General features: G+C 47.4%; 2 protein-coding genes across 4 annotated transcripts; one reads left to right on the top strand and one right to left on the bottom strand.

The window, feature by feature from the left end:
* Positions 1 to 611: 611 nt before the first annotated feature.
* Positions 612 to 13,282, top strand: Rusf1 (RUS family member 1). The gene is made up of 13 exons (XM_046454537.2): positions 612 to 956; positions 1,361 to 1,475; positions 5,080 to 5,125; positions 6,232 to 6,264; positions 6,355 to 6,460; positions 7,446 to 7,547; positions 9,426 to 9,496; positions 9,576 to 9,760; positions 9,842 to 9,899; positions 10,329 to 10,399; positions 11,027 to 11,170; positions 11,266 to 11,343; positions 11,826 to 13,282. The coding sequence occupies exons 1-13, from the start codon at positions 660 to 662 to the stop codon at positions 11,921 to 11,923; spliced, it is 1,404 nt and encodes a 467-aa protein (XP_046310493.1). The 5' UTR covers positions 612 to 659; the 3' UTR covers positions 11,924 to 13,282.
* Slc5a2 (solute carrier family 5 member 2) lies at positions 11,989 to 18,743 on the bottom strand. Of its 3 annotated transcripts, none has more exons than XM_046454533.2 (14): positions 18,589 to 18,743; positions 17,981 to 18,052; positions 17,796 to 17,900; positions 16,772 to 16,936; positions 16,357 to 16,462; positions 15,519 to 15,599; positions 15,149 to 15,378; positions 14,692 to 14,827; positions 14,361 to 14,468; positions 14,064 to 14,214; positions 13,758 to 13,926; positions 13,470 to 13,685; positions 12,561 to 12,690; positions 11,989 to 12,474 (listed from the first exon to the last, which is right to left on the bottom strand). In XM_046454533.2, the coding sequence occupies exons 1-14, from the start codon at positions 18,712 to 18,714 to the stop codon at positions 12,248 to 12,250; spliced, it is 2,022 nt and encodes a 673-aa protein (XP_046310489.1). In that variant the 5' UTR covers positions 18,715 to 18,743; the 3' UTR covers positions 11,989 to 12,247. The 3 variants fall into 3 exon arrangements, with proteins under 3 accessions (XP_046310489.1, XP_046310490.1, XP_046310491.1); XM_046454534.2 differs by having other exon boundaries at positions 18,634 to 18,729; XM_046454535.2 differs by lacking the exons at positions 17,796 to 17,900; positions 17,981 to 18,052; positions 18,589 to 18,743 and adding an exon at positions 17,725 to 17,743.
* Between the last annotated feature and the right edge of the window lie 322 nt (positions 18,744 to 19,065).

Here is a 19,065-nt window from a genome sequence, read left to right as displayed (position 1 = left end):
ATCAGAAGAGGGTAGGGCAACTGGGTGGCTCAATAGGGCCTCAGGGATCATCTTGTGAAATTTCTTCTCTTCATGCATTCATTCATTCATTCATAAGTATCTTTTAGCATCTACTGTGAGTTAGGTAGAACTGACAACAAAAGAGAGAGAAAGAGACAGAGACAGAGACAGAGACAGAGACGGAGAGAATATTGTCTTTACCCTCACAGCAAAGGAGATCAATTGGAAGGGATTTGAATCTGAAGCCTGTACATCCTTCAAGATGCAGAGAGAGAGAGACACTGATTAACCCAAAGCCACACAGCTAAAAATTGTGCAGCCCCACAAAGTCTAACGATTAAAACCGTTTCCCTAGAGAGGACTTGTTTCCTTTTCCCCAAAAGTGAAAGTTCAGGTCACAAGGAATTAAAATGTCTTTCAGGGCCAAAAGCCCCCATTGCTTCTGTGTCCAAATACAATTTGCTACCTCGCCCCCGACCCCCCCGCCAAAAAAAAAAAAAAAAAAAAAAAAATCCGGATCAATCCTGCAGTATTCAAGTAGGGTTGCAGAAGCCCGCTGTCAATTAGCGAAAGAATGTTGCCCCTCCGCAGCCGCCGTAGCCGAGCCGGAAGTGTAGCCTGGCTTGTCTTCTAGCAGGATTCCGACAAAGAGGGTAGAGATGGCTGACGTGGCGAGTCTTGAAACCCCACTGTGCTCGGAACAGTTTGGCTCCGGAGCTGCACGGGGCTGCCGCGCCGCCCCTGACGGCAGCCTGCAATGGGAAGCGGAGGAAAGGCGCTGGTGGAGATTCCCCGCCTTCGCGGTGAAACCCAGAGGACGAGAAGGGGACGGAGAGGGGTCTCCTGGGGCCGCTTTACTCCCTCTGTCGGGTCTGCAGGCAGTTTTCCTGCCTCAAGGCTTCCCCGATAGCGTCAGCCCCGATTATCTGCCTTACCAGATATGGGACTCCGTGCAGGTCAGCCCAGCCGTCCGGGGCAGATGTAGGCATATGACTGGAGGTTAGGGAACGGAGCAGGCCACCTCCCTGCTCATTTATAAACGGGAGACTGGCCGAGCCTTGGCGCACACCTGTAATCCCAGCAGCTGTGGATGCTGAGGCTAGAGGATCACGAGTTGAACCCAGCCTAAGCAACTTAGCGAGCCCATGTCTCTAAATAAAATATAAAAAAGGACTGAGGATGTGACTCATTGGTTAAGCCTGGGTTCAATCCCTGATTCCAATAAATAAATAAACGCGAGACTGGATCCCAGAGCGTAACTATGACATGTACTAGGCCATACACCAAGAAGAACTGATAATAGAACGTAGACCGCCTTACTCCTGCGACCACTTATCACACCCCTTCTTTTCTTCCTCAGGCCTTTGCTTCCAGCCTGTCCGGCTCCCTGGCCACGCATGCAGTCTTGTTGGGCATAGGTGTGGGGAACGCAAAAGCCTCTGTTTCAGCTGCCACGGCCACCTGGCTTGTGAAAGGTGAGCAGGACCCCTGGAGCCTCACCTGTTGCTCTCAGCCATGCCTTTTCTTTGGCCTCCTTTTCCTCCACTGCAAAACCCAGCCCTGCTTTCCCACTTGATCGTGTTTGGACCTCCAGCTCTGGGCTCTGACATGTGTATGCTGTAGGTAGCATACAAAAGCCAAGTATCCCCAGTGCTTAGAACAGCGTTTTATACCTTCATCCCTTACACCAGCCCGGCCCCTGCACTAGTTGCCCATACAAACTGCAGAGTCCCTAAATCATTTGGATCCCAAATCCCCAAATTAACTGCCCCCTCCCCTTTACACCAAGTCTCTGTAGAGATTTGCATGAAAATGTAATTTTTTTAATAAAACCAACCGCCTAGGATTGATTTTTTTTAATGGAAATTGGTTAGTTCGTGGGGGGAGAAGGATGTAGTTGGTCCTGAGTAAAAGAAGGTTCTGGAAAGGATAAATGGTATCCTGTATCCTCTAAGATACTAGATGCTGCTGTAGGTGGTAACTATAGTGACCATCTGCTGAGTGTGTACAATTTTTTTTAAAAATCACTGAGGGGGAAAAAAAGATATAGTTTGGTACTGTGTAACCTACAAAGTGAAGTATAGAATAAAAGGGAAACTACCACTCATTCTTCAGGAGTACACATTGGCCACTGTCCTTTGTCCCTCACCTCTATTCCTAATGGATGTTTAAATCAAATCTAAGGGGAAGTGCATTCTCTTCTAGCTTCTGTCTGACCACACCTCTGGTGAGCCTTTCTATATCTTTTGGAGAATCAGGAGGCTTCTGCTAATATCTTATTAATAAGGCTGAGCAAACTGTCCAGATAAGAGTCACCTCTGAAAAACTTTCTCTGATAGTGCATGCTAGTGGAGAGGTGATGGTAATCTGGCTTGTTGTCCTGATTGTCTCTTTGTTTAATGAAAACAGTAAGCTAACAGTGCTTACTGTCAGTCTTTGTATGCTGATTCAGTTTTCACAGTAGCTCTGACATAGATATAGCCATTATCCCCATTTTATAGATGAGAAACTCATTGCTCACATCCAATTTAAGTGGAGTTAAATACTTAGGTTCAAGTGGTAGGGCATGGACTTGAACCTAAATGATTTACCTCCAGAGTCTATTTTCATGTTACCATATCCTGTTGAATTTGAATCTTTTCCAATACTCTCCTGTTGGCTAAGTTTTTGGAAAGCAGTTGGAATTTGGGTCAGTAGTTGATTTTTTTTTAATATGTCATTTATTAGCACCCCAGTCTCATCCCCTAGTATGTTGCCTATGTATGTCTTCAACTCAGATAAGTTATTAAGAAAAAATAAGACAATTTGAAGGTATGAAAAAAATATCCACTTATTTTACAATCAGTTTTCATGTTAAAAGAAGCCCTCTTAATTAGGATTTTACAAGCTTGTTTCCATCAAACATAAGAAATTTGTATGCAGAGGATCATATAAGAAACTCCCTTGTAATTTTTTGATGTGAACATTTTCAGCTACAGACCTCATGCAATGAGGTTAATTGTTATAATTAGTAATAGTACTACTACTAGAAGCTAATACTTTGACAGCCTACTGCAAGCCAGGTATTTTGCCCACGTACATGTAAATGTGTCTTAATCCCTCAGCAGCCTTGGATACCATTATTCATTTTTCAGGTTGGAGAAACTGAGGCACATAAAAGTTAAGTAACTTGTCTAAGTTCACTTAGGGCCAGGATTTGGATCCAGGCTGACTGACGCCTGTGTTCCACTCTTCACTATCACACTGTGCCAGTTAGTATTTTAGAGTAGAGTCAAATATAGTTTGCAGACAGCTGATTCCTACTAGACTCAGACGTTTCTAGATTTTACAGCTCTGCTGATTGTGAGATGAGGAAGAGTAGGTGGGAATTAAGTTTCCTTTTCTGGTGGACAATATTGACTTTCACATATTAAGGGAGGTATTATTATATTATTAATGCATCCTTATGCCAACCTGCAGGTGCTGATGGGTGCCCTGCAAACTGCCTCAAAGAAAGGTAGAGTAGGCTCCCTTTGTGTTAAGTGGCTGAGGAAGATAATACACAATTTGTTGACTGTATAGTCAAAGGAAAGATAAATGGAGTCTGGCCCAGTGGGCTCCCCTCCCTCTCAACCAATAAAAGTGGTTTTGCCATTTTTTAAGTCACTAAGTTGATCCAGTATAAGAATTTAAATGGAACAATGAGAATTTTATTTAGAATGTAATGTACTTCAGGGAAGAGGATAAGGTGAGTGACAGAAAAGAGGAAGCCTATAAAGCCATCTTGATGGGTATTACTTCCAGGGTCAGAAAGGGGACAGAAATGAAGTAGAACAGGCTGGATGGGAATGGGTTATATACATGCATCCTCTGAATGAGGTAGCTACTGCTCAGCCCCAGCTGATTATGATAGTAAGGGAAGTAAGACCTCAAAGTCTTCCAGAAAATAAGTCATGTCCTCAAAGTCTTCCAGAAAAGCTAGAAATTCAATTTTTCTTATAAAGATATCCCAATTTTGTTCATGAGTCTTCTCTGAACTTCAGTGGCTTTGTCTGTGAAAGAGAATGATCCTTCCCAAGTTTATAGGATGAGTGAAAATTGATAGGTGTAGGTATGTCAGGTGTCCACCAGAGTGCTTAACAGTCTCCCTCAAGTCCATAGTTGGTGAAGACCTCAGTGCCCAAGAACAGAAGTTACTGCACATCTGTTTTCATTGGCAAATGGGGAGGATTGGCCTATGTCACCACCTTTGTATATTTTAGGATGCTCCTAACCTTCATTCCCACAACCTAGTTTCCTTTCTCCCTGGATCCTTCTCTTGAGGGTCTGTCACCTCAAGCTCAAGCAAATTGGAGTTCTCTGCCTATCCTACCTGTCCTTTCCATTGCCCACCATGTGAGTACCTCCCAGTTATCTGGTTCTCAAACATTCCTTCCTTGTGATCCCCTTGCTGGGCTTAATGGGTGCTATCTCAGTATAAGATATGACCTGAATTAAAAATATTTTCTATAAAGAGCCAGGTGATAAATATTTTACCCATTGCAGGGTGTGTAGTCATAGCCACTCAGTTCAATCATTGTGTCACAAAAACAATCACGACAATCCATAAACAGATCTTTTGAAGAGTTTTACCAAATAGATATATATTCCTAAGCACTATGTGGTTTTAGTTTTAAAATTCTCTGAAAAATTATCTTGTGCTATCTAGGCTTCATGCAAGATTTTAATACTAGTATTCATCTATGTTGATGTGAGGAGTTGGGGTTCATTGTGCATTATTCATATGCCACTGAGTGAACACACCAGAATTTATACATTCTTTTCTCAGTGAGCATTTGCGTATCCCAGTTTCTTGATGTTTTTAACAATGCTGCAAAGAATATTTCTTGTCTGTGTCTTTCAGTGTACATGTGTACATAGTTCTCTTGGGCACTTCTGACCACATCAGACAGCTATGTCTGTTCAGAACTTATCATACTACATGCACCTCCTAAGGACAGTGTGACCCAGGGTGAATTAGCTAGTTCCATGCTAGAGTCTGCCAGGCTCTGCAGCTCCTAAATCTCTTCCTTGTTCCTTACCAATGCCTTTCTCCCCCAGATTCAACTGGCATGCTGGGCCGTATCATCTTTGCGTGGTGGAAGGGGTGAGTTTCTCTTCCTAGGCAGCAGACCTAAAGCAATACTCCCCAGTTGTGGTAGTCATGATAGTAATAATGTCACCTTCAATGATGATTGCAAAGGTCAATGCAATAGTCTGAATGTGCTTAGCACATTGCATGGCACATAATAAGGACTCAACTGTGTCCCATAAGCACTGTATATATTTCTCGAATCCTTATAACAGCTTTATAGGGTAGGATTGAATGTGTACATTTTAAAGATGTGAATCATGCCTAGAAGAGGCTTGTTACCTAAGCCATATGATCTGTATTAGTGAAATAGGATTTGAACCCAAAGCATGTACTCTTTCCATGGTATCAACTGGTTTATTGGGCAGAACCCCCGGTCAGGCACATATATTCAGAAGTTCCACTCTGTATTTGCTGTATACCCTACCCAAGAATGCTCTCCCTTTTCCTCCAGGAGATTTCAAATTAAGGTTTGGGACTAATGCTGTAAATTCTGAACTGGACTGAGGGCTGCAGCATTTCCTGCCACTGGGATTTTAGAGAAATGGTACCCAGGTGTTTATGCACAGGCCAGGGACACAAGGACAGAAGAGGTAGCCATCTGTGGTGTCATATAACAGAAATATCCTCTATGTATGTTAGACCCCAGCTCTTTTCTTGGCCTTTCTCCCATCTCCACCCACTGTGGATGTGATCCAAGAGAATTTGTATCAGATATCAGTAACATGCAGAATTATACTGAATTTAGTGTTTACCAGTTTAAAATATATGGACTTTTTTCTGGATATCCTCAATGAAGCAGGAAGGAGAGAGGTGAAGAACCCAGGAACAGCCTCACTCAAAGGATGGCAAAGGTTAGGGGTCAGCCACAAAACAGATTTTTCCCTTGGTAAGTCATGGATTAGTAAGGGGAAAACAGTTGCCTGAAGGTTCTCCCACTTAATGGTCACATTTTAGGCAGCAGTGACAAGATATGAGAACAGATATGTGGCTAGAGGTATGTGTTTTCCCTGAACTCTTTAGATCTTGTCATGGCCTAGGACTCCCCACACTACCCACAGGATGTTTTTTCTCCTTTTTCTCCTTCATTTTAAATTGCAACAACATTTTATTCCCTGCAGGGGCAAACTGGACTGCAACGCAAAGCAGTGGAGGTGAGGAAGGGACTGGGACAGAGAGGAGGAGTTGTCTTCTACTATGAAGGTCTCTTGTCTCTGACTTCTAACCTCTGATCCTTCCACCAGGCTTTTTGCTGACATTCTCAACGATTTAGCCATGTTCCTCGAGATTATGGCTCCCATTTACCCAATCTGTTTCACCATGACCGTCAGCACCAGCAACCTGGCCAAGGTATCCACCTCTAGGGCACCCCTTTGCCCAAGATCCATCTGCCTTGGTAGTGCTCTGTGTGGGCTCATCTGGGCCTGTGCTCAAGGTATTTCTAAAAGAATAGAAAGTTAAGATGTTTCTACTCAGACCCAGCCAAGTTTTCTGATCTGTCTCTAGCCAGATAGCCCTACTCAGTCATCAGTCCAAGGCAGTGTTCAGAACCACTGGTGAAGGAGCTCTAAGCTGAGGGAAAGTACTAGTCTTCTGTTAACATTTGGAGACAAGCTTCCTGGCCATTTTCCATTCTTTGAGTAAAATATCTATTGAGGGCTGGGGTTGTGGCTCAGTGGTAGAGTGCTCACCTAGCACACGTGAGGCACTGGGTTCTATCCTCAGCACCACATAAAATAAAATAAAAGTATTGTGTCCACCTACAACTGAAAATATATACATTAAAAAATCTATTGAACATTTTCTGTGTGTTTGGCATCTAAAAGGGGCTAAATTTATAGTGAATATAAACATAAAGTGAATGAAGGTGATGAGAGGTCAGGGCCTCCAGTGTAGGTTTTGAATTATCCTGAAAGACTAAAGAGGGCTTAACTGGGACAGAAAGAGTTGAAATGTTACAGGCAGGCATAAAGTTGGAAACCAGACTTGTCTTGGTTGCTTAGCAAGATGGAGGATGTAGCCAAAGTAGGAGTTGGAGGTTGGGGAATATCTGAGCCAAGAATGATCTTTAAGTTTCCATCTTGAAGAAGGAAATTGATGTTCCTGGGGCCAGGTTCACAGGGAGATATTGGCAGGCAGGACTTTAGTTTTCTCCTAGAACAGTACAGGAAAGGTGTACCTAGGAAGAGTGCAGGGTGAGAACTGGATACCAGGGCAGCCTTCAGTGCTTTGCTGGGGTGGTCACTTCAGGACTTGTTTTCTCAAACTGGTATGAGTCATTTACTTGGTTTACCCACAGAAAGGGTGACCTTCATTCTTTCCTTTCCCCACCCAGTGCATTGTGAGTGTGGCTGGTGGGGCCACTCGAGCTGCACTGACTGTGCACCAGGCTCGGAGAAACAACATGGCCGATGTATCAGCCAAGGATAGCAGCCAGGTAAGCAACCAGGATTGGAGGGCCTGGGGAGGGCAGGGGAGAAGTCAGACCAGAACACAAGTTGGGAGTATGGAGAGAAGTACCTGAGTGCCCCTGGGAAAGGAACAGATGGAAGACACCAAGGAAGTGTTGCCTACTGTGACTGTCAGGATACACACACACACACACACACACATACACACAGGTCTGAGGACACCACTCTGGTGTCAACAAAGCCAAACTGATCTCAGCCCTTGCCCATTGCCTTTATGACTAAGAGTGAGCCCTCACCCTTGCTTTCTAGGCCATATCCCACTTCGGGAGCTAGATGTTCTGATCACAGGAGGTCCAGCATACAAAGACACTTGGCAAGTCAAAATGTACTCAACATGGGGCTGTTAGGATCACAAACCAGAGACCTCCACTTAGCAGTTTAGCAGGCTCTGACCAATGAAGCCTGGAGAAGGGGGATAGGGACATTCTTAAAACTGAATCCTGTAGGTATTAGATTTTCCCCAAACTCCTGAGCTCAGTGCTCATGTGCATTGTATCATTTAACTCTCAAACACACTCTAAGGTAGATACTATTATTATCCCTGTCTTAACAGATGACAAAAATAAGGCCCAGGGAGGCTCCAGAGATGTGAGGTGGTTTTCTTTGACACTGAAGCAATTTAAGAACTTCTTTTCTATCCAGTCCTACTTTCCTGCCTTCTCCCATATTGTTTTGTTCAATAATACTAACACAAACTAACATGTTTAAAGCACTAATCACATGGCCAAGTATTTCCTTCCTAAAAACTCCTTAAATCCTTAGTGTTATTTTGTAGTAAATATTCATTAGGACCATTGTACAGATGAGGAAGTAAAGAATATAGAGTTCTAATCCATGTAAGTGCCCCTAGGCAAGTCCTTTCTCTCAAGAAATGGTTGAACTAGTTCTTCTGTAGGGTCTCTTCCAGTTCTAATTCTACAAGGTTGTAAAAGTGGAAAAAATAAATACTGGGCCCTTCTCTTTAGGATCACCCAGCTTCTTGACCTGGTCTCTCACTGGCTCCCAGCCCTGCCTCATCCCAAGCAATTTTTTTCCAAGGTTCCAGGGCTTCCTCAGTGAGGCAGGAATACACACGGGCAACATGCACCAGGTTGTAGATCCACAGCAGACCCTGCTTTCTGATGATGTTGTTTTGTTGCCACTCCATGTAGCTACTAGAAATGACTATTTTGCCTACAAAAGAGGAGTTTCCTCTGTTCCTGTACTCCAAGGGCCCTGATCCCCCATGCACAGCCTTCATTCCACAGCCCACACCTTACCAGGAAGGCTAGATAAAAAGAGCCCTCCAGCTTCTGCACCCTGTGTGCCAGGATCAACTCTCCCTGGAACTCCAGCTAGTCAGGAATACCAATCTAGACTCCTCCTCCTCCCTCATGATGATTTGGAGTCAGGCAGTCTGGGATCTTTTCACATATTGTATCCTCCATCTGGCCATCAGCATATTCTGATAACGTGAGTTCACAAGGGAAGAGGTTTGGGCCCTTTTGTTCCTTTCCTGCAGTGTAGTTTCCTGACCCTTTTGCAGATTTGTCAGTTATTGCATACCAAGAGATTTGAGAGTCATTTGCCTTTTTAAATGACTATTTAAAAGTAGTTCTTCACACAGCAGGGAGTGCCTAAGTATGGATGACTTGCAAACAAAGAAGACATGTTCCAGGGCAGTTCTAAGGGTATTGAATGTACATGGGCAGAGTAGTAGCTGTCCAGATTCACTCACCAAAAATGTTAGCAATTTACTCAGTACCCCTATCAGAGTAGGAAGGCATGCAGTGAAAGGTACTTAAAACTGGAAGACTGGCCTGGATGGGAGCCTTCCAACTCCTGACACCTCTGCCATTTTCCAGGAGACGCTGGTGAACCTAGCAGGGCTCCTGGTCAGCCTCTTGATGCTTCCTCTGGTGTCAGATTGCCCTAGGTAAGCCAGGAGAAAGACTGGGGAGCAGATGCCCAACTGGGTCTCTACCCCCATTGGCCTTTTCACTCTGTTGCCCCAGCCTCAGCCTTGGATGTTTCTTCCTCCTCACTACTCTCCACATCTATGCCAACTACCGGGCAGTCCGTGCCCTTGTCATAGAGACTTTGAATGAAAGCCGGCTTCAGCTGGTCCTGAAGCACTTCCTTCAGAGGGGAGAGATACTTGACCCCACTTCAGCCAATCAGATGGAGCCATTGTGGACAGGTGACCCAACCCTTTGGTCTCAAAACCAGTGTTTTCCAGCCTCTCCCCATGCCTGGGAATATTAACTCCAGCTTCCTGCAGGTTTCTGGCCATCTCTGTCTCTTTCCCTGGGTGTTCCATTGCACCGCCTGATCTCCAGGTGAGTCGCCCAGATATCCCACTCAATGCTGCTTCTTCCCACAATTCCCAGACATGCTTCTTGTTCAACTTACACATTGCCTCTCCTCACCAGGTTCCACTTTGCTATTCTATGTTTTTCATTTTCACTGAACAGACTTGAGGGTCAGCATGAGATCTAGAGAGCAGCAGGGTATATAATATAGTGTATAAAAGAAATACGGTTTATTGAATGAAGGAAAGCTGGTGGGAAAATGGGTGATTTCATACAGGAAGAAAGGAAGGATGGATCTAGGGTGTATAGGTTATGGCTAAGGAATAGATGGGAAGTGAGTGAAAGACAGATAAAGTATGGACAGTTATGTGAAGGACCCACCCTTAACAGTTTGACCAGATGAGGACTCCTCCCTTCACTTTCCCCTCCCCCCCACTGCATTCCTCTCTCCACCAGTGTCTTTGAGCTGCAGCAGCTGGTTGAGGGGCATCAAGAACCCTACCTCCTTTGCTGGAACCAGTCACGAAGTGAGTGTGCCACATTCTCCTAGCCTTAAACCCACCTTCATTACTCCTCTGTGGACAGTTTAGAGATAGCCTGTGTCCTTGAGGGCACCCTAAACTAAAACTTTGATGCATTCAATTTATAACTACATGCCCCTATGAAATTAATTTTATCACTCTGTAAAATGGAGCCATAGTAGTTGCCTTATTACCTTTAGCATTTTTCTGAAAGTCAAATAAGGTGATGACATAAAAACACTTTGTATATTGCCACGCACTCAAATAAGTTTATGATCTTTGCCTCTCCCTGGGGAATCATTCTTCTCTCCCATCCTGAGTCACCTCTTGGAGAAACAAGTCCTCGAGATTGCTGATATGTTGATATGTGTGTTAAAAGGTGTTAATCCTCACTAGCAAAATAAACCCACTTCAATGGGCTGCTGTGAAATTGCATTGTGAATTGAGCATTTCAGTTTGACCATTGGGAAGCAACAGGAGATGTAGTCAGATTGGGAAAGGGTGGGAAGAGAGCCTTCCATATTTGGTTAAGGCCTCTGGAGGAACACAGGTGAAGCATAAGTGGTGTAGGGTTAAGGGCATTTGGGTCAGTGGCCCTTCCCTAATACCCATCTTTCCCCTGGGTCTCTCCAGACCAAGTACAGGTAGTTCTGAGCCAGATGGCAGGCCCTGAGACAATCCTAAGGGCTGCCACACACGGGCTGGTACTTGGAGCCCTTCAAGAAGATGGACCACTTCCTGAAGAGCTGGAAGAACTAAGAAACCGAGTGCGGGCAGGTAAGCACCTCATGGTCTAGACTACTGATGACTCAGAGAGGGGTGGAACATCTGTCCTGGTAAGGTATGAGAGCTGGTTCTGCATCCCACCCCAGGTGCTGAGAAAGATAGCTGGGTCATCATCAGAGAGACACATCAAGTGTTGAACAAGCTGTTCCCAAAGTTCTTGAAAGGTAACATTGACCCTGTGGCTTCTTAGACCCTAAAGCCCTCTCCTGTGGTGCTTGCCTATCCTTACCCCATGCTTTTTACCTGGGACATAAAAGACCTGACTTCTCTCTGTAATCTTAAGTCTGGGAATCAGTTTCCCTATCGATAAGATAAGATAAGGAAATTAGGATGAGGCTGTGTTGATGTTGAATGTCTGTGCAATCCCAGTTGGAATTTAGGAAACAGGGGAGAGAAGAGGGCTCACCTTTACTTATGATGTCCTTTTATCCAGTACTTACTCCATCCTGCCCCTTTTCCATGTGCTGTCTCTGAATTCTGCTGCAACCAGATAAGGTTTCAGCCTCATTTCAACCTCCCCCAGTAGAGGAGCCCAAGTAGTGCATAGAGTCTGCATCTGGCCTGTGCCTCTCCTTACCCATCTTCTAAGGGTCAGCCCAGATTCTCCTCCCACCATTTGTAGCCTCATCCTGTGACCTTTCCCCAGGATTACAGACAGCTGGCTGGAAGACTGAGAAGCACCAGCTAGAGGTGGATGAGTGGAGGGCCACGTGGCTCCTGTCTCCAGAAAAGAAGGTCTTGTGAGCAGTCCAGATGAAGACCCAGGGCCCAGGACAGGAGCGTGGAGCAAGGACACTTAGACCACAACAGAACATAGAAAAAGCAACTTTATTTTTGCTTTAGGTGAATTGCTACGGCAGGTTGGCCAAGGCCTCATAGGAAGTGACTGCCAATCAGATGGACTGGACCCCAGGCAGAGATAAGGCAGGAAGAACGAAGACCTTCCCATTCTACTTTTGCCCCTTCTCCTCTCCCTTCCCTGGGAACTACTATAGGTTCTCCATCCTCAATTATTGTGAGGATGAGCCCTACCCTAGTTATGGCTCATGGTATCCAACACATTTGATGTTATGCATAAAAACCCCAGAAGAATGTGGCCACAGTCATCATAAGAAGGGCATTGAGGTTGACTACACGAGCCCAACTTGGGTCCTCACTGATATCCTCCAGCTGCCTGGCTGCTGCAGCCACCTCCTCCTGGGTAGGGGGTGGAGGACCACCTGCACGACCCCTACTCATTCCACAGAACCAGAGCAGGCACTGGCGGAATAAACCTGGTGCCACGGACTGAGGTTCTAAGAGAAATTGAGGTACTACAGTTAGTTTGAAGGAAATTCGCCCCCTAAGTTCCCAGGGCCCACCTCCCTAGGCAATTCCTTACCCTCCATCTCCACTGCATGCTCTGGATACCCATTCTGTACAGGGGGAGAGGTTGGACCTTCTAGCTCATCAGCATCCAGGTCCTCTCGTTCCTCCTTGCTGTGCCGGAGACTGAAAACCAGGCGATGGAGCTGGGAAGGGGTGGGAACAGAGACCAAGTGGGAGTTTCATTCTCCCACTTCTGTCCCTAAGGCCTCTTGCCTACAGTGGCATACCAGCCTTGTCACTGCCCTCCCTCACATACCCTTGTCCAGTCTACATATCTAACCCAGGCTTAGCTCACTCAAACCCTAAGCTGCTCAGCTAGGTACTTAAAACCATTGACCTTGCTCACCCCCTGCTTCTACACGCCAAGTCTCCTGTACCCACCCAGAACTGTAGTACTATAGACTGGTCTTATAGTTCTGTTCACAGTGTTCCTTTCCTATGGGCATTTGCTCACAGTTTTCCTGCTGCTGAGGAAACTTTCCCGTCCTTGCAGGCCCAGCCCTTTTGTCTTGCCTGCCTCAATCTGCCCTGCTCTGGAGTACCTGCCTTGGTTCAGCATAAGACCAAACTCTTACAAGATGATACTGTGTCCCTCTCAGCTACTAGTTGTATTCTGCATTTGAGTTCCAAAGGCCATACCCAGAATTGGCTTTGGGAAACTTTAATTGCCAACCCTCCAAAATGTTCAGCTCACCCTCCCCCCATTACTTCAAATAAATATCATTTAAATAAAAATGTGCTTGCTCTATAAATGCAACTTCAAACTGGTCTCCCAGCCAGCTCCTACTAATCCTTAGCATAGAAATTCAGGTCCTCCCCCACTGGGTATTTCTTGAATCAGACTGACAGATGGGGATGAAGATGGTTCTGGCTCAGACAGTGCAAGTCTGGTCACCCAGCCTGTCCAGAGGCCAACACTTACATGCTTTTGAGGAATAGGCTCAGTGCACAGGGAGACTATGAGAGTGAGGAGGCCAGAGCAGACGAAGAGCATGATGGCAAAGTACAGGTAGTGCACCCGGCAAATGAGTGCTGGGCATGCTGAGGGTCTCACACAGCTGCCAGACCCAAAGGAGAACTCAGGAATAAGGCGTGCCAGGCCCATCAGCAGGCCTCCAATCAGTCCCCAGAAGGCACCCTGTGGAAGAAACATCATTAGCCTGCTCAGGATGCCCAAGCCCTGCCCCACATTCACAAGTACACTGCTTACCTTCTCATTAACACGGGGCACAAAGAGGGCAAGCACAAAGACTGCAGATACAGGTGGTGCCAAGTAGCTGGAGACTGACTGGATATAATCGAAGAGCTGCCCGCCCTGTGCTGCCTGCACTACTGGTAGCCAGGCCACTGACACTGCCACAATGAACACTACCCAGATCCTGCAGTTGGGAGCCATCAAAAGATTTTTACCCAGTTGCCTCCTGTCTCCCATAACCTTGCAGGTGCTTTATGCCCCCACCCCAGGCTCATTTGTGGGGCAGGAGTTGGGGGAGGGTAGAGGGAACCTAGGCCGCACCGTCCAACTATCAGCAACTCCCCTTCGCCTGCTCGAGGCCGCAAGCGTGTATAGATGTCCATGGTGAAAAGTGTGCTACTGCTGTTAAAGATTGATGCCAGCGAGGACATGAGTGCAGCCAGCATGACAGCCAACATAAGTCCACGAAGACCTGTGCATCAACAGGAGCTCTGAGGATGGAGCTTCCAGGGTGTCGCAAGGTGGTTGCAGGCTTGGCAAGGAGTGACCCTTTACATTGGCAGTCTCCTGGCCTCCCTGCACATGTGGGCGGGGAGCATCCCAGGCACCTGTCCTCACCATTGGGCATGAGTTTCACAACAAGCCGTGGGTAGGCGATGTTGGAGCAGCCCACCTCAGTCCCACATATGCGTTTACACACCTCTGGTACCACACAGGCTACTTCGTCTGCAAAAAGAAGTCACAACAGGCTAGGACAGAGAATCTGCCTCCCTAGTAGATACTGGGAGAGGAGAGAGATGGGGTCTCTGGTGGAAGGTGGGACTGGGATACTGGATTCCCAAAATTTAAAAAAGTAGCAAGAAATAAGACATAGGCACTTGAATCCTTGCATAAGAAGGGAGCTGGATGGGGCACAGACTGTTGGGCAGGACAGGAATGCAGATATTACCTGGGTAAAGAATGCGACTGATCATGCCTGGCATGACCATGAGAAACATGGGCAAAAGCTTCAGGTAGCCGCATAAGATGCAGCCCGCCTTGATGTGGGTCAGGTTCTTTCCAGCCAAACAGCGCTGCACTATGACCTATGAGAGGTGCATTCAACTACCATGTACTGTCCCCACACCCACCCCTCAGGCCTTGCCACCCCTTCCCAGCTCTAATTTGCGCCCTGCTTCTGGTTCTGAGATGCCCCTTGTAGGTTTCCATCTTCAGATCCTGCCACCTGGTTCTATCTTAGCTCCACCAGGGCATGGCTCTCGCCCCATTAAACCATGCCTTCTACATAATTCCAGGGGCAGAGGTGAGGTGTGAGGGCATGGGGTCAGGCACCACCCATCTCAGCTCTGCTCAGGCATTTAGGATTCTACCCCAAATCCACTTCGGTCCATGCCCTGACCTCACACCTGGTCACTGCACCAGTACCAGCCTGAGACGATGGTAAGCCCCACGAGCAGTGCAGGCCAAGGCAAGTCCCCTGTCACAGGGTCCCGGAGCAGGTGGTAAGAGTCGGGCCGTGGCTGATAGCAGGAGCTGGAGATGTTGCCCACAGCCGGATCCTTGGACACCGTCAACGAAGTCATTGCTCCCAGGTATTTGTCGAAGAGCCCTGAATAGCCACCCACTTCGTGGAAAGCTGTGCAGACAAGGCCATCAGGGGACTAACACCAATACGAATACCATCCTTAGGACCCACATACTAGTGACTTGCAATATCCTGTCCCTGATTCTGGGTTGAGATCTCCATGCCCCTCCCCCATTGGCTGAGCCCCATACCGTAACCCGAGAGAACGATGGCACCCCCCAGAATGACGAAGGTCTGCACAGTATCCGTGTACATCAGTGCTGCCAGTCCTCCTGCAACAGGCCTGAATTAGTGGAGACTGCCCAGCTCCTGATCCCTAGCATATACGGTGTCTTTTTGAGAATTTGACAAGGAACCCCTCTCTGAAGAATATATCTCAAAATGATGGCCCATTCTCCAGGCTCATGCACTAGAGTACAGAGAAGCAGGGCTTGGACCAAGCAGAGGGTGGCTGAGTTTTAGGGCCCACTGATGCACTTCTTGGAAAAGCACCCACATGCAGTATCGCAGCTATTGATCCCTCTTGGCTGTTTTCTTGTCTAGGTAGTAAAAGGGAGTGATTCTCTAAGGTCTAATTCTGTTCCATCCCATCCCCAGAGATTGCCTGACAAGCCTGCCTTGGCACCAGATACCACCTACTTTATTCTGTTTCTGACCTGGGTCTCCACCCTGGGATCCTCAGAACTGCACTGAGTTTTGCTAGAGGTATTAGAGAATAGCCAAGCCACTATGTCCATTCAAGAAGAGCAAGAGCTGCAAAATTTTCATTTATCCTCAGTCCCCACTCTTAAGCCCAGCACCAAACTAGGCACCCAAACCTCCAGGCCAAATCCAAGGGACAGAAGGGACAGAATATGAGCTTGTTTTCCAAAGAGTTAGTTCCTTCTGACTGGACCATATCACACTTCCAAACCTCTTTGTCCCACTTTCCTCTAGTGGCTTTCCTAAACCCCAACCACAGTTCCCGGCACATTTTAAAGCCAACTCCCAACCCCATGCCCACTCCACCTAAGGCCTTGCTGTAACTACCTGTCACAGTGTAAATCATGGTGATACCCAAGAGGGCAATGACAGAAGCATAGATGTTCCAGCCCAGAGCTTGCTGAATGAATACTGCACCAGAAAACATGTCCACCTTGGGGAAGAAGAGCAAGCATACAGGTCAGGACCCAGGGGCAAGGGCAATGACCAAGTTCACCTCCTGCTTAGGCCACAATTTTGTGTGGCCAAACCTTAAAGGTTCCCCCTTTTTTCAAAGCCCCGGCCTTCTCAGGTCCTACCCAGTGTGGTCACAGCCCCTGAAACCTATTCCTTTCAGACCCTGCCCCTATCATGATTCTTAAAATGATTTCTCCTAGGTCCCGCACCCTCCTGAGATCTGTAAGACCTCCACTAGGTGGCCCCTCCCTTCTAGGAGCTAGTACTGCCCGCCGCGCATGCGCACCGAAATCTTGGTGAAGATGTACAGAAATAGTGAGAGCACAGACAGGTAGAGGCGGATACGATGGCCACCGAAGCGCTTGCGCAGATACTGCGGCATCGTAATGACACCTGCGGTCAGGTACACAGGAGCGAAGAGCCAGCCGAGCAGCAGCACCACAAACAGCGCCTGTAGGTGCAGCGTAACAGTAAAGGGTGACTTCTTGTCTAGCATCCTGTCATGAGTCTTGCCTCGCCCCTAAAGGACCAGAGAGACCTTCTCTTCCAGAACAAGAAGGTCCCAGGAAGGTCTGCACCTGGGGCCCAGAGGACAACTGCAAAAGATGACCTTCGACCCTAGGCATTAAGGAAAGGAATTTTGACACCTTACTGGATCCTTAACTAGAGCCCTTTAGTCCCTCTCAGGCTACCACCACCACCCCCTCCACCCCATGCCCTGTCAGTCCCTCCCAGGAGGATCCTTATGTTTCTCCATGCCTTCTCAAGCATATGAACCCAAGCACAGAACCTGCAGACTGACCTCAGCATCTGTCAGGCATGGCTGTCTCCCCTCTCTTCTTAACCCACTCAAACCTTTTGTCTGTCCAGCCTCAGCTCAGAGGAAGGAAGCCCTGAGTTCAAAGCCCTGATTTCCCCAATCCTCTAAGGTCAGCCCTAGTCCCAGAGCTTTGTCTCTTCATCAACTTGGACAAAGGGCTTTAATTTGAACCAGAGATCCTCACAGAGCCCAGCTTCAGATAGCATCAAAACATGTGCCTCTCCACCTCTGAGCTGCTTGGGCCATTTCAGAGAGGAGTGTATCAACACCTAGATAGGGTAGAGGCTGGTACCTGCTCATATATAGAAAGTCAGGAGCAGGACATACCCCTGCCCTGAAAGCGATCATCTTATGCATACCTCCAAACCAACTTCAACCCGTGACTGGATATCCCACCCCAGTCTCATATGCCCCCCTACCAGGAGCTTCCCCAAGGACTCTTCCAGGGGTTCCTGCTGGGATGGGGTTATTGTGGAAAAGGAAACCTCACGTTCCACTCAAATCCAGCCACAGCCAAGCCGCTTGCAGCACCAGTCCCTGCCAGGCCCACAAAGTGGCCACTGCCGATGTTGCTGGCGAAGAGAGAGGCTCCAACCTTGATGATCAGAGATGGGGATGAGCCAGGCGACTTCTCTAGAGTCCCTCCTCCCCATCCCATGGCTGAGCCGCTCTCACCGGCCACCAAATCATGCTTCGTCCTGCCAAGAAGTAGCCACCAATGGTGCCCCTGTTGGTTCTGCACATAGACTGGGGGACAAAATTGGGGGAAACCTGGGTTCAGGGCACATCTTTGGACTTCTTTAGCCTCCTCAACACATTCCTCAGCCTTGTTCCAGGCTGAAGATTAACCAGCACTCAGCTCCCCTGTTTGTTCATACCCCCACCCCCAACCTCCTCCCAGACATCCAGAGTGACCCAGGCCCCAATCCTGGTGTCCAACTACTCAAGCCTGAGTGTGGCTGGATTCTTTAACCTGACTTTTCTGAGGACCTGGGATATGGGCTGATAGTCAGCCATAATGTAGACAAAGGAACAGAGGCCTCAGAGTGCTAAACTTAATGAAAATCCATTGATCCCCCCTCATCTAGCACAATCCGAAGATTGAAAGACAAGGGGTTAATGTTGGCTAGGCATCACTGAGGCTTTCAAAAGATTTGATTGCCTTCCCAACCCTGCCTTTCTCCCTCAAAGATCTAGGCATCCTTCCCCCACACCTATTCAGGGTATCCAATAAGACCTTTTCCCCCAGGCCCCAGAAACCCAATACCCCTTCAACTTCTCACCCACAAGCCAACACCAATGACCAGCAAGAAATAAGCGGCAATGACCAAGATGTCAGCAGGATTGTCGATTAGGACCCTCTGGTCCCCTAGTCCTTGTTCAGAGCCTGCTTCTATATATTCCTCCATTCTGCCCAGGATCTGCTCCTCAAGGGACCAGTATCTGGATTCCCCTAGGGGAGGGATTAATGGTTACCTCAGGGGCAATGAGCCGACAAGTCTCCTAGGTCTTGTCCCCCCTCTGCAGATTTATTTAGCTGAATCAGGCCATATCAAGGCCGAAGGCTGGTCCTGGGGAGCTGAGCCCTTTCAAGTTCAGAAGCACTCCTCTCTGGGCCTTAGCCTCCACCCCCTCCTCAGTGTCCCGGGCTCAAAGTAACCTCATTCACCCCCTAAAAATATTATCTCCTTCAGCCTTAACCTAGGAAGACTTGTTGATCCAGGTTCTGTTAATCCAGAGAGATTTTGGGTAGTGGGGGT

Source organism: Marmota monax, unplaced genomic scaffold (assembly GCF_021218885.2).
Source record: "Marmota monax isolate L192 unplaced genomic scaffold, Marmota_monax_Labrador192_F-V1.1 WCK01_AAM20220418_F8-fsc00086, whole genome shotgun sequence".
Lineage (NCBI taxonomy): Eukaryota > Metazoa > Chordata > Mammalia > Rodentia > Sciuridae > Marmota > Marmota monax.
The sequence above is the reverse complement of the archived record's forward strand: the minus strand, read 5'-3'. Positions and strand labels throughout refer to the sequence as shown.

Bases quoted from the DNA above. Each gene is read 5' to 3' on its own strand.
- Rusf1 (XM_046454537.2), top strand. From the start codon at position 660: ATGGCTGACGTGGCGAGTCTTGAAACCCCACTGTGCTCGGAACAGTTT. The intron at 9,497-9,575 runs GTAAGCCAGGAG...CTGTTGCCCCAG, and splicing joins CTGGTGTCAGATTGCCCTAG to CCTCAGCCTTGGATGTTTCT. The intron at 9,900-10,328 runs GTGAGTCGCCCA...TCTCTCCACCAG, and splicing joins TTGCACCGCCTGATCTCCAG to TGTCTTTGAGCTGCAGCAGC.
- Slc5a2 (XM_046454533.2), bottom strand. From the start codon at position 18,714: ATGGAGGAATATATAGAAGCAGGCTCTGAACAAGGACTAGGGGACCAG. The intron at 16,937-17,795 runs GTGAGGTTTCCT...CTGCACCTACAG, and splicing joins TGGCTGGATTTGAGTGGAAC to GCGCTGTTTGTGGTGCTGCT. The intron at 13,686-13,757 runs GTAAGCAGTGTA...TTTCTTCCACAG, and splicing joins TGCCCCGTGTTAATGAGAAG to GGTGCCTTCTGGGGACTGAT.